The sequence below is a fragment of the Stegastes partitus genome, unplaced genomic scaffold (genome assembly GCF_000690725.1).
Source record: "Stegastes partitus isolate 25-593 unplaced genomic scaffold, Stegastes_partitus-1.0.2 Scaffold1603, whole genome shotgun sequence".
In the NCBI taxonomy this organism is placed as follows: Eukaryota; Metazoa; Chordata; class Actinopteri; family Pomacentridae; genus Stegastes; species Stegastes partitus.
The window spans coordinates 12,915-27,948 of record NW_007579334.1 but is presented as its reverse complement, the minus strand read 5'-3'; the positions used below and the strand labels follow the sequence as shown (position 1 = coordinate 27,948).

The window sequence follows — 15,034 nt, the reverse complement described above, 5'->3', positions numbered from 1 at the left end:
ACACTCAAATCCCTCTTTGTTGGTGGAATCATGAGACGCAACAACTTGAATAAACCACTGAGGCGTGGCAGTCAGCAAACCAATACCAAGAAGTTCTAGCAGAGCTGACTAGTGAGGATAAGAATGAATCAGTTCAACTGTACCGAAAGTATCTCAGGCATTTGTAGACAGTGAGTCAGACAGTTGACTTATCTTTTTTATCAGAAAAATTTAAGGGTGTGTCACTCTTTCAACACGCAGTGTTGTTAAAACAGCAACGCCACAACTACGCTTTCATTCAGGTAGTAGAAGTCCTTTTGAAATGACAGAATAAATCTGGCCACCAGCCGTTTTTCACTTCACAAAAGAGGCAGGCTAAAGAGGAAGAGACAAATATTTCTTAACTCCGTTTCATTCTCTGCGTACTGGTTATTTACCTCACTTTGTTCATGTTAACCCATTTTTTTATGCACACAAACTGAAAGATTAAACATCAGCATTAGTAGCAGCTTAAGAAAAAGCTTGGATGCGTCATGCTAAACTATTATTAATGTTTTTACATTTTCTGGAGCGAGTCTGGAGTGAGTTTGTTCAGCCATGACTCCGTGAACAACATAAGGTTGCCTCCCGATACTCCCACTGCAGCCGGGTCAGCGCTGTTGGCTGTTAGCTCTTCCATCCCGTTAGGGAGAGCCCTCTTGTAGATCTCCTCTTCTCCCGATGCTTCACTCCTGCCCTGCATCCCCTCTTTCTCCTGCAGAGCTCATCGGGGATGTCCGGTCTCTCCCACAACAGTGTCTTGGCCTGGCTCTGCGCCAACAGCTGTTCACGAGTGTAAAGAACAATGGAGCCACGGCTCAACGGCTCAACAGCTCAACAGACGCAGACTCCAAAAACTCGCAAAAAAGCAAAGAACAGACCAACATAACCGCCATCTGCATCTCCACTGTTCCTGCACAAATGTGGTGGCAAAACAAAAACATCAAAAAGACAGAAGAAGACCAAAGTAAATAGCCAAAAACACAGAAAGCAGGTAAGAGCCGCTGCAACTGGCTGCCACTCTCACGGCACCATAGCAAAAGAACACACACAAAAAAACAACTAAAAAAACTACTGACTTGAGACCAGCCAAATTATAACACACCTAATGATATAGTAAATGTGTTTTTGGCCAGTTATTTCCATTCAATAGCGTATATTTGCCTTAATGTCTGGAAACTTTTAAACAACCATTTGAGCACTACAACCATGTAATGTGTCAGCCAGTTTCCTGGCTCTGTAAAGCATGTTAGATTTGTTGTTTGCGTTTTTTTCACCAATTTCATGCTGTGGTAAAACAGTGAGAGTAAAAACTGCTTTTTCTTGTGCTAAACTGATTGAAAGAAGATTTATTTCAGTTTGACAAAGTAAAAAACTATGGAACTGTAAATTTATGTTTTTTGTTTTTGTTAAATTGTTATCTTGTTATATTCTTATATAGTTTTTTTCAGTTATTATATATTTATTATTAATTTTTTTTTAGTTATTTTAACTTAATGCTGTGCAAAATAAAAGTTTAAGCCAAAATTAGGCCTTCATCCTTTTTGTAAGAAACCCCCCCCCAATCCCCGTCAGGGTTTAGTCTTCTCTAAGTAGCAGTATTATGTGGATGCCACATTCATTGACAGTGTTACATGTAATAACAACGTCAGACAATGGTGAAGTAACCCTCAAATCTGTGGAGACATACAATTTCAAAGTAAACTCTGCACCACTGCCCAAAGGTATGTACGCCGTGTTAGGAGGCACTAGTTTTAGTATCATCTATAGCAGCGTTCAGGTACTGCAGCCATTCCTGTAATGTAGCATTTCTAGTACTGACCTAGTTTTATCTGGTAGAGCCGTTGAAGTATGTTCCACAGCATAGTTCAGGTAGCTAAGCCAAAAAAAAAAAAAAAACACATGGAATTTTTAGTAGCTAGTTTTTTCAGCTTAAGTTATTTACGTACATTCTATAAGAGCATTCGGTCGTGTAGCTAATCGTGAAAGAATGTAGCATTGCTACTAGCAAACTAGTTTTTCCACTGCAGTCTCGTTTCTGCTGCAGGAACTTACCCTGAGGACATTCTGAGTTCCTAAAGTGGTCTCCATGAGAGGAAACAGCATCTAAATTTTACTCTAGGGAGATGGCAATCCACAAAAAGAAGGTCCACCCTAACATTTGGTTGAGGAAATTAGTACGCAAAAACAATGCAGTCATCCATCCATTATCTGCACACCGCTTAATCCTCACTAGGGTCGCGGGGGGGCTGGAGTCTATCCCAGCCGACTTAGGGTGAAGGCAGGGGACACCCTGGACAGGTTGCCAGTCTATCACAGGGCCACAAACAATTGTTAATTTTGAAAATAACAGGTGACTAATTTGTCTAACCCCTGCAAGGCATTAAAGCAAGGAACTCAGATCAGGTGCAACGTTCTGCCTTTCAGTCTTTCAGTCTTGCGGTGTAGTATTAAAAAGTCTCGGCCTTGACATCAACCATAACTGCGCCAAAACAACGACAAAAGTTACTGGACGCAACTCACATAACCACAAGTCCCTGCAGTGGAAGGCCACTCAATTAGGGGCTGAAGGAACCTTTAAGCCCCTAGAAAGTTCCTGGACAATAGTCCCTGGAACAAAAAAGTTATTAGTTTGTTTTGTTATGTAGAAAAGTAACCTCAGCATGCTTCTGGACTGTAGGAGGAAGCCAGAGAACCCGGATTGTTAAGCTTAGTTTCTGAGCAGCTTGTGGCGAAGCTTGTTAAGTTCAACCGTAGTAAGGTGTTGCTGTAGCTGAACCTCTGAACAGAAGTAGAATAATTGCATTAGCTTACATGAACCTCCTCCTTCTCTTACAGCCTTCAGTTCCACAAAAGAAACAAAAAGTCATTAACAAAGAAAATAACAGAAAAAAAACATGCTAAATGTTAATATTGATTAAAATTAATTATTTGTGAACTGACCACAGCTATAATTTCATAACCAATCAAGACTGTAAGCAAGTTCATACAACACTAGATTTGGTTGCAAAATTGGCCCATTTCTGCTGTGCATGCCGAAGTAATTTAATATAATTCCTGCCATTCTACCATCTTCACATAATTTTTAAGACAGACAATGTTGTGGCTCCAGGCTGACTCTTAGCAACAGAGAATGAACTCTCCCTCGACCCAAACCACTGTGGGAAAAGTGAGGTGGAGACAGTCTCACAGGAACCACCCGGGTGTTGCAGCCAGGTTAAAGGGTAGATTCAAGTCAGACAGCATTCAGAGTTCAGGACGTTCTGCTCCTCTGGCATTATAATCTCTCTCCTCTAGACAATCAGAACCATAATAATACACCACACTGAGACATAACAACACCTGCACTAAATCAACATGGCTCTGCTGCTGAAGAAGTAGAGAATAACATCTCTGCTCTGATATAGAGCCTGTTTACAGCTACTGTTAAGATAATATTAAGTTAGTTGGCAGCCAAGCAGGGAGATATCAATACAATTCAGTTATAAACAATAAACTTCAGCCTTTGTAGAGAAAATATTTATCCAAAATTATAATTTATCATATTTGAATGATTATTACTTATTTTGTTATGAAACCATCAGGTAAAGCACCTAATGTTAGCATGGTGAAGCTCAGAAAAAAATACCCGATTTGCACTAAAATATCATCAATATTATTAGTTTTTACCAAAAGTTATATATAACAATAATACAATAATAATAATCCAAATAATTGGTTTACACCTAAGTACAAGAACAAAAAGCTTTTAAAAAAACGCACAAAATGTCTTTGTGCAAAACTAGCCGACTAGCTAACTAGTGAGCTAACTCGTGAAAGTATCACTAGCAGTGGATATCTAGACAAAAAACTTTCATGAACAAAATGAGGTGTTTAAATGATTTATTTCTAAATTCAGATGTATGCTACTTATTTCTTTAACTAACCAATAGTTTAAAAAGCTAGTGTTAGCATGAGTAGCAGCTTGGAAAAAAGCTGGTGTGATTTTTAACAGAAGTACTATCAATATAATCATTTTTATGAAAAATTAATTTATAGCTATTGAGACAACATAACCATAGTAATAGAAATCATGCCATACACCTTCGCAGAAAAACAAAAAGCTTTAAAAAATGAAATAAATGCACAAATATCTTTGAGCTAAATTTGCCAACAAGCTAACTAGTGAGCTAACTCATGACAGCAGCAAGGCCAACCGAGAGTGGATATCTGGACAAAAGATGTCATGTTAGATCACAATTAGGTTTTTACATTACACTATATGACAATTTAGCTACTGAGACTTAAACTTAATTTGAAAAAAATGTACTTTGTAATTTTAGTGACTTCAGTTGCTCAAAGAAATTAAAATTTTATACTATTTTTGACAATTCTACCATATAAAACTTGTTGTAGGCAGAATTTACCTGCACCCACAAAATGTATAGCTTCTTTATGGCTTATGTTATTTTTACCTTGCTATTTTTAACAAAACGTCTTGACATATTTCCACATACCCGTTGCCTAGACAAGTGGAATGAGACCACACATGGGTGCTCAAGAAAGCTTTTCCTCTCGTGGGTAACATTTCTAACCGCGTCGCTTTTGGAAAATGAAGTGTGTGCTGGAGCTGGTGTGTTTCTGCAAAGGGAAACTGGAGCAGTGAAGCTAATATAGCAGCTCACCAGATCCCTGTGGAGCACCCAGTTGGCATGGAGGTAATGGATCCCATCCAGAATCTGATACAGGAGAGACTTCACCATCCCTCGGGGCAGCTGCATGGGCTTCTTGTTGGCCTTGGAGGCGCGGTGGAACTTGATGATGTGCTATGAAGCAAAGAAAAGTTTCGCCTCAGTTTAGATGGTGTACCTACAACATTTACAACAAACACAGTCTCCTTGTCTTCTGCAGTATAACGTCAAATTGAGAGAAACCAACACCAGCAAGCAGATAAATGCATTTAACCTGGTGAACCCTAAGCTTTATTTTGCTCCTGTCACATTTTTATTTACTATGGGCTCATTTTTTACTACAATATCAAGTCCTGCACCACTACGGAAACAGAACAACCATGGCTAGAAGCAGAGAGAACTCAAAAATGTTTTTGGTGTAGTTTAAAGAAGTCATATTGCCATAAATCATAAAACAGAAAAAAAAAAAAGCTTGAATTTCTTTGAGCATTTATTTCACAAACAAATGAAAAGCCTGTTCAACCAACCTACTACACTGAGTGAGAGGAATGAGCGTTTCCTCAACAATCAAAGGTATCACAAGTCGCAACCCATGACTTGAGTTGAACTCCTGGACTCAAAGTAAAGTAACATTAAGTTATCAAGCCAATTTCATTAAGTTACCTCAACTTGAATTCGCTTTTAAATCAACGAATGCAGAAATTTGAGTTCAAATTGAGTTCAAAAAGTTGATGCAATTACCAATATAATTATGTCAATACAACTCATCAGATAACGTTAGCAATTTAAAAGCTTTATCTAAATCAGTAGATTAGACTTGTTTTTTTTTTTGTTGTTTTTTTAAAATCTTGCAATCATACTCCTACCTGATAGCCTGTTTGGCCAAAGTGCCTCTGAATTCTTGTCATACGGCTGTCGGTCGCAGCTTTATTATCTTGGCTTCACAGTTGCACCAAGAAGCAGAGAATTTCTTGCAGACTCTAGTTTGTGCAAATGGTATATTTTTGACACATTTTCAAATGAGACAAAAATCCAATGAGTCCTTCTGTTTTTACAGTTTCTGGCTATGATAAATGGTACAATTTTGCCATTTTTTGAAAGATAACACGTGTTCCAAACCTGCTGCTGGGTTTTGGGGTTCACAGGGTTAAACTACCAGACACTTTGGAGGATATCTATTCATAGAAGGGAACAGGATCTCCAAATCCTGTCTGGCTACCTCACAATGTGTTTGGTAAATTAGACATATTCAGCGCGGACAGATTATTGGCAGATAACTGGCTGCTGGTGTCTGGCCCCTATCGACTAGACTGAAGGACATATTTCAAAGAGTTTCCAGGTATAGATGAAAAAGTGACACTCTGAAGTTACACAAAACTCATATTTATCTTCATGAATATCCAAAAATGTGGAAAAACTGTTCAAATCTTCCATAATTAAGCATTAGCTGTGTAATTCATATAAGAATGAACATCCAGATGTCGATTTTTCTGGTTGGGACCACAGTTATTTGGATCACCTGAAGGTAGTTTCTGTGTTTGTGTTCTAAGTTTTAAAACCTGCATACAGCAGGAACTGAAATTCCATGTTACAGTCAACAAACACACCACTAATTCAAGGTGCCTAATAGATAGACAAATAATTGAAACTCATAAATTGGTGCAAGTTGCAGTTCCAGACTCACCCAAAGATCGTGTTCGGCATAATCGAAGAGGAGCCAGACTTTTCTGTCGCTGTGGGACAGGAACACTTTCTGGAGGGCGATCACATTTGGGTGTTTCAGTTCTCGTAACAGCTGGAAGACACACAGCAGAAATTGTGAATAGGCTGGGAGAAAAAAAAAGGACAAAACATGTTTACCATTCAATGCAATGCATGTTTTGTGGGTAGGTGTAGCTAACATATGATGGGCAGGTGAGAGTTCTCCTCAAAGAAAATTTTCCAGAAAACAGCAAGAAGAGTCTTATTGCTTAAGTGGACAGCAAGCTGTAGTTAAAGTCAGAAGTACAAAAATAAGCCCAAGGCTTTGCCATGCAAAATTATTCATTTATATCATGTGCCCAAATGTGGGGAAATATTAAATTGTACACAACCATGGCTTCTGTTCTCGAATAAAGAGACACAAAGACTGATAAGAACATTCTCATAAAATAATCCTCTGTAGAAGACAAAAAAATACGAGCAATAATGACACAGATAATTAAAGACACACCACTTGGAGGCTCTTATGCAAAAGCCCTTTTAGTATTGTGGGTGAATTAATTTACAGCTTGACTTCACATTACACATAAAAGACAGACAGTAATTAATATCTGAAATGAGACATCCAGCAGTTGATAAAAGTCTCATTTAACATGTCAGTGCTGCAGGGATTAAAGCACAAAACTGCCAGTGTTGTCTGCATTTCTGTTCAGAGTACCTTCTATGAGCAAAATATTAAATTTAGACGAGACTTTGTGTAATAAACAGCCATCTGCGTTTCTGAAAAATAATGTTTATAATCAGCACAGTGTGGCTATGAGTCAGCAGCCATGTGCATACAGTATGAGACACTTTAGATGGTAGATGACTGAAATCCAAGCTCCATATAATCCTCTTAACAAAATGATTAGCTGATGAGCTTTTTGTCTGATTTTAATAATCAGGTCTTACTGGGAAAAAAAAATCAACACACTTCTTAATCGCTAAATGTAACTGCTGAAAGTGAAATGACAGGCATGAAGAATTACCTCTGAAAGAAGAAATGTCTTTGTTTTTAGTGCAGAGTGAAACAGTTTAAATTTTGTACATTTATTGTCCCCAGAGGACAGATTCTGTAATTACTTTGGTGAAAAGTGTGTTTCAAAGTTGCTTTGAAGAAACAGCACGAAAGTCAGAAGGATTACCTGATGCTGGAAAGAAAAACATATTTCCAAATCTGAATCATTCTGAGTCTGATTACATTTTCTGAAGAACCGAAATATATACTAAAGGTTTCAATGGTTTTAGCCAGTTACCTGTCCTAGTTTTTTTCGCCTATATTTGTTATGTATGCTAAACTAGGTGGTAGCAGTTCTTGCTTACAGTGTTCCAATTTATTTCAAGACACAGTTTTGTGTATTATTTTAATGCAAAAGGAATATACAAAACTCAATCATGTAAATGGAACTTTTGGACTTATAGTTAGCGCTTTTTAAATTATGTCTTCGAGGATGTTTATTGATGATGGACATTGGTGATAATGGTTTGCTCTGGAAGTGTGAGCCATGAAATTAAATGAAAAATATCTATATCATGTCTTTCTGCAAGGATTCGACTGAGCAAAACCAGGCATTTGCTTCTCATCTTTCTGTCACTTCACTTCAACTCTTGTGCTATACAGTATGAAAAAATCTTTAGCATCACAAACAAAACCTTTTATTTTTGCCATGAAGAAAATACTCCAAGAGTTACTAACAGATTGGCTGCACTAGCAAGACACACTGATGTGTTGTGCCAACATGAGAAACAATGTTATGCTAAGAGATCAGTCATATGAACTCCAAGCAGTCTATGGACATTTTGTGCTACTGTCACATTTTTCATCACTCTGGGCTCATTTGTCACCGCAATATTAAGCCTCCTATGGAAACAGCACAACCATGGCTGGAAGGAGAGAGAGAATGTATACATAAATCATACAAAAGAGAAAAAGTTGAATTTGTGCTTTGTGTAAACACAGCCTGCAATTTAGATGAAAAGGACATGAATTTTTGTCATATGACAGATGGTCGTAGCTGAGTTACTAATGTCTTCACAGTTATGCAATGGAGTGCATAATTTTAGCTTTTTGCAGAATCTGGTGACTACAAACAGTTTATTCTTATTGTTTGTTTGGATTGTGATTTTATTTTTAACTAATTTTTTAATGAGACATGTAGAATGAAGTGATGCCCTGAAATATCACTACTTCAGGCTTAGATTTGGTTAATTTTTTAACGATGAAACCGCACAACACACATTATTAGTTCAAGAACTGTCAGAAGATTCAAAATCTGATGGTTCTTTGCTTGTACAGTTTCTGACTCTGATAAATGGTGTAATTTTGTTGATTTTTTTAAACCTGCTGGTGGGTTTTGTGGCTCAGAGGGTTAAATACATGACTCATTTTACATTTCAGCCTGAAAACATTCACCTACAACACTGCATAGCTTTAAACATAGATTGCAAAGTAGTATATTATATTAATTGATCAAACAAGATCAATAAACACCAAATGTACTGTGTAAGTGCTTCGCGGTGAAACATAATATGATTTGATTTCAACGGGATCACAGCCAAGTCACCCTAATGCAGTGATTAGGTGTCCCAAATTAAAATGAATGACCCAATTTAAAACAAGTTTAATCTGTGGTACTGGCTTCAAAGTAACAGCATGGAAACTTCCAGCGTTGCCTTTGCATTCATCAGTGAGCCTCTGGTTGTAACAGCAGCCGAAAGCCTAACGGAGGTTCACAGAGAGACAACTGTATAATGAAGGACCACCATCCCGACTAACGCTGTAAACTGTGCCGCACCGTCCAAGCAGCGCCTCTTTCTCTGTCTTTGTAGCCGCTTCATTGATTCCACCGGCTCCCATTTGCACTGTGCTATTTGCTGACCCATCACAGACAATCCATAATCAATCATGCCCTTTAGTCAGCCCTTCGTGTCTGCGGGGTCTTTCAGTCGGGAGAACTGAAACAGCGAATCCCACCCACAGGATGAATTATTCATTAGGACGAGCTGCCGTGGCTCTTACTGTACTCCACCTGCAGCAACATGCAAAGAAAAACAACTCAGATGCAGAGTTCACGGACCTGCATGTCTCTCATAAATATCACAGCAGCTATTCGTAGTTCAGGCCCCTTTATTTGCAGTATTGTAGGGTTTTAGTGGACCTTTAGCCTTTTACCTGCACTGTGCTTTATTGTTCTCCCTGTTTTTTTTTGACTCCATCACATGCACATGCTGGCTGCACTTGTATTCAAAACAGACACATCAAAGGAGACGATCCGACTTGGCTCAGCATCGTAGTAACACAGATGGAGAACTGCACTCTAATTCACACTCCAAGAGTAACTAAAGCTGTGTGAATACCTCACGGCTTTGAAACCAGGTCAGCGCCGCACAAGGAACGTATCTAATTTCAGAGAATCCATTGACACAAATCCTGTGTTACATGGTAGAGCTGCTTTCTTAACAGGGCTGTACCGCTGTTACGACCTTAAGTCTTCCTGTGCAGTGAAGCATCTCTGAGTGTCTGTGAACATTTGCTCGGTAAACAATTTTAATTATCAATACTTCAGGCTTGCAGAATTCCAAAATTGTGTTGTTTTGCCTAGTTAGTTTGAGTGAGTTTCGTTTGTCTGCTCTGTCAGGTTTAAACTTCATAAGTTGAACCAAAAGTTGTTTCTGGACATTTTTTTTTGCTCCTTTCAAATTTTTGCTTAGTGTAGGCTCATTTTTCACTCCTGAAATAAAGTCCTGAACCTCTCTGGAAACAGCACAACCATGATTAGAAGTAGAAGCAACTAAAAAAACAGTTGAGTTTCTTTGATTCTTACAAAAATACAAAAACTGGTATTCAAGTGCCCCCAGATGTTACCAATCCTGGAAAAACATGATGACTCTCCATACTATAGATAATTTACTTGTTACATTTTGTATTTGTTTCCATACTTGTCTCCTCTCTGCTACACAGTCTGCAGTTCAGTAAATCAAGAAAATAATGGCCAGATTTACTGACAACGAAAATAAATCATCACATCTCATCATATTAGATCTCAACTGAGGACTGAATAATAATTAAGCTCACAATAAGCAAATATTCACTATGAGAATCAAGTGCTGCAGAAGTAAATGTCTCCCTTGGTCACATAGTCTAAGCTTAATGCAAAAACACAAGAAACTGCTCTATTGTAGTTTTTTTTCACTGAGGTAGCTCTAAAGGAGAATGTACCCTGCTTTACTGGATTGATACTGACACGATCTATGGTTTTAGTATCTATGGTACGCAGGGGAAAGATCAAGCAAATCACTATGCATGGCAGCGCTTCCAACTAAAACTTGTGTTGGTTTTATTGATTTCTACAGATTTCCAGACAAATAGAAGCTGCTTCTTTCTGCGGGCAAAATCTTTGGAAGGCATCATGGAAAACGGTCCTAAACGCCTCTACCCACAGATTGTATTCTCATGATCGAAAACAGATAACCAGAATCATCCAAATAAATGCACAGTAGCTCAACTGTGCAGCACGTCTCATCTTATTGTACCCTCAAGGCAGCCAAGGACAGCCTTAGCATGGAAAATGACAGAGGAGGGGGGACAAACCAAACAGGAATAATGCTGGAATTGTATGCGGGCTGTTTGATTTGGCCTCTGGATGGGGAAATGAGGTTTGTGTTTAATCACAACCCTAATCCACAGGCTATAATGGGGCATTGTGGTAATGAGCCCTGGGCTTAGGGCTATGCGCCCCCAGCACTGTGGCACCACTTTGTACCCAAAGGCCGAACGCTGGACGAAACAGACCCACTGAGACTTCATATAATCACTGACTCAATGCGGCACTAATGCCACTTTCACATACATTTTCTATGCTATCATAAACACATGTTTAACCCATTTATTGTTTACTAGACTACGGTAATGGGCTAATTCCTGGTGGCACACAATTTCCAATCGCATCGCTTCTATAACAAAAACATTGTATGTGAGCTTGTGCATTTACGAGACTGAATGAGTCGCCTTACAATGTATAAAATATCTTCTCTTTTTGAAAATGTAATTACATATTATACATATGTAGTCATCTAGCTGGACAGTTAGATATTTTTATCTCGAAAATTATATTTGCTTGAGCTCTATGAAGCTATACATTTGTGTCCTGTTTAACAGTTTTATGCCTTCAGTAGGAACCATAGGATGACAGCTGAAAGCCACCGACTGGCAAATGAAGTAAGAAAGCACAGCGACAACTAAAACTGCACGGATTCTGGTCTCCTAATGAGATCTGACGAGTATAAAAATCATAGAACATCATTTAATGTTGAACTAAAAACAGAAAATAATCAAAAATATAATTAATACTTTTTATATGTTCTATTTTAGAATCAAACTAACTGCTATCGAAATATCTCTCACAAATAAAAACAACACATACATCCTCTCCAAAAACATGACAGATGCCTCCACTACTTTCAGTCGTCCTATAAGCTGCACAACATGTGAAGACTAGTACATGAATGTATGTTCCCCTGCTGTTTTGTGCTCCTAGATTCAGTTGGACCGGTAGAGCAAGTGCTTGGACTTCTGTCAGTGGTAAAATGACAGAGGTACTGTGAAAGTCCTCAGGTATATACGTGGCTAAGAGTCTGATGATGTTTTAAGTTTTAAAAGGAGTTTGGCTCCCCACAATTAAATGAACTGCAAAACCAATGTTTGTAATGCATTTTTTGCACATAGAAAACTCTGCTTGTAGGAAACAGCCCAGACAGATTCAATCACTTGGTTTCAACTTAAGTAAATCTGACATTAGAACCCCTTATTTCACTCTTTTCAAAGTAATTTTTCTTCACACACCTATCTGAGTTGCTGTGTGGAGACTAGAGGCTTCTCTGTGCACAGCTGCCTGACCAGCATCTACTGTAACCTGCAAGTGAGGCGTTTACTGAGCAACAGTAAATTGTAGTGTCTTTTGATGAGCTGATGTTCAGCCAGTTGTGCATTTTCGGGACAATTTTATATATATTGTTTGTAGGAGATGCCCTTATTTCAGGTGATTGAATTAAGTCTTATTTTGCTGAAGAGATTTTTACATTAGCAGGAATGTAACACAACATGAAAGTGAAAGCTGTGTTCTGTTTATTTAAATGTGAAAGTGCAATAAATATATTTTGTTCCTAAAATAAACAAATAATCATGCTCTTCATATTAATCAAGATAATCATGATTAGCATTTGAGTCTTAAGTGTGCAGCAATGAAAGGTACCTTGTGGAGTTTTTGACCTATAGATACAGAACAACCCATTTCTTAGCACATGCAAGAAGATGCACACACACCAGTATGTATTGCATTATTGTAAAACATATTCCCATGTTTCACATAAGGACTGTGCACAGTTCCACTGATGGTGTAATTTAGAGCAAGTCGGGGTTGGAGGGGAGGCTTTGGCACGAAGGGGACCTATATGATGTTAGGCAAGTGGTTTTAATGTTGTGGCTGTTTTGTGTTGGCAGCAGGTTCACTATGATATCAGCAAAGAGTGGATATTTAGCCACCAGCCCTTCTTCTCACCTGCCACCTTCTGCCAGTGAGACCAGGAAGGAAAAACTGTACTGCGCCTACTGACGGGACACTTCAGCCACAAAAACAACATTTTAGAAAAGAATTCTGCGCTAAGTATAAAACATAATGACACATTTTCAATAACCAACCCCATAAACACAGCAGTGGGTCAACGAGGGCAGAGAAAAACAGAACCGTTAACAAGTAAACATGCACGCAAACAAAGCAGAGCATACAACAGCACAAGTCGTATATATACTTAAAAAAAAATCCCTTAGCAAATGTTTGATGAAGAATAACCATATTTGTTAAACCTCAGGGATATAAACAGTATGTTCTGGTGAGTAACACTGAGTGGACACAGAAGTTCAAGTGTGTTACCTTTAACGTATAAAAATCAAAATAGGCAAAGAATGGATAGAATACATGAAAGAAAAAGAATACATACAAATATATCAATAAAAACTGCATTTATGACTGACACCTCATAGGCATCTATTGTGTTTACATATAACCTGAGGCCTGATGGTGCAACTAGAAAAGTTAACTTTGTAGAAACTCTAGGAAAAGACGGCTGACGTTGCCGAGGTTACGTACATGTGACAAAATTAAAATTGTTCTGTTCAACTACTATGGTGGTGCGTTAGGAGCAAAGAAGTGCTTAGCAGTGCAAACAATACCAGTCCAAACATCATGGCAGCAATTTGTTGACCCATTTTGAAAGGCAAAATGAAGCTACAAGAGTCTTTCCATGGTTGGTGTCACATGACAGTAGCAAAGCAGCACAGAGAATCTGGTTTTCTAAACCTGAACGCCCTGAGCAGCCAGTCCTTGGTCTAATTCCCTGTTGGGGGACTGTTGCTGCATATCAATCCCCAACTCTCTCTCTCTCTCTCTCCTCATATTTTCTGTCTCTTAGCACTGCTGCAATGAAATAATGCCATAAACATGAAACACTTATCGCAGCTGTAAATAAACACATTTCCACGAGGATTTACGGTGTGAGTTTTGAATGTTTGCATGCTGCTGGTGTAATAACATAAAACAATAAAAGCAAGTCCTGGGAAAACGCTACCACGCTACGGGCCATAATCACACGTCTGTAATCCAGCTTTGAGAGAAGCGTGTCTCCTGTGGGAAAAATTTCCATGTGCAGAAAATCTTGTGACTCGCTTTTATGCGCTATTAGGCAAAAGGCCACTGAGGCCATTCTGAGCGACTGAGGGCACAGTGTGAGCCGACGGGTGAACACCGTTATCATATTGAACCGTTTTCTGACATTTAAATCAATGAGGTTAAAGAGACTGAAGAAGAGAAGCTGTGAAGACCAAAACTGCATTTCAGAAGTCAGCGTAAAGCATTTTAAAATGATTAAAATCACACTTCTGCTCAACTACCTGTTGCAACAACACCACATAGCTTGATAAAGTTGAAACCAAATGTGTAAAATACAAAAAAAAAAGAGGTAAGTATATGAACACTGCAGGAACAAAAGAACCGGCTGTTTGTCCACCTTCTGAGTGAAATAGGTCATGTTTTTGTAAAGGCCTCAGAGACAAAGCGGTCGCTGGATGGGCTCCAAATATTTGCAGCGATGCCAGATTCTGGCCTCGGCTGCAACTTTAAAGAAGCTTCTCGGGATCCAGCAGCACTTTCAGGTCACTGATCATCACACAACGCTCGGAATTCACATGTAGCCCGGGTCTGGGTCGTCTAAAAGAAGGCGTCTATCAAAGATGATTAGTCAGTTGAGGGTTAGATGGAAACCACTGCATCTTATCATGACAGAAACCAATCTTAAAGAAACCAGTGTGGCTGCTATTTAGCAGCTGAGGCCACAATCCCAGCATGTCACGCTGTTTTCTGTAAACCGTACCCACTGCTCCCACAACTTCCTCCTCCTTCTGCCTTGATATACTTTCAAGTATGCTGCCTGGAATGTTTTGTTGTCTCGTTTCTTTCCCCAGAATTACACTTTTACTTTCACATTTTACATAATGGAAGACTGCTGCTGTGACTGTAACTCCTTCACTGACGAGTAAGGATTAACCCTCTGAA

The 15,034-nt window shown here is 38.7% G+C and overlaps 1 protein-coding gene across 1 annotated transcript in view; it reads right to left on the bottom strand.

The window, feature by feature from the left end:
- Positions 1-15,034, bottom strand: part of LOC103371529 (cyclin-dependent kinase 19-like) — a 58,884-nt gene that overhangs the window by 37,272 nt on the left and 6,578 nt on the right. The window contains exons 2-3 of the mRNA XM_008300883.1: positions 6,373-6,515; positions 4,683-4,823 (exon numbers count right to left, since the gene is read on the bottom strand). Of these exons, the coding sequence (XP_008299105.1) occupies positions 4,683-4,823; positions 6,373-6,515 (284 nt within the window). The remainder of the gene's footprint in view (positions 1-4,682; positions 4,824-6,372; positions 6,516-15,034) is intronic.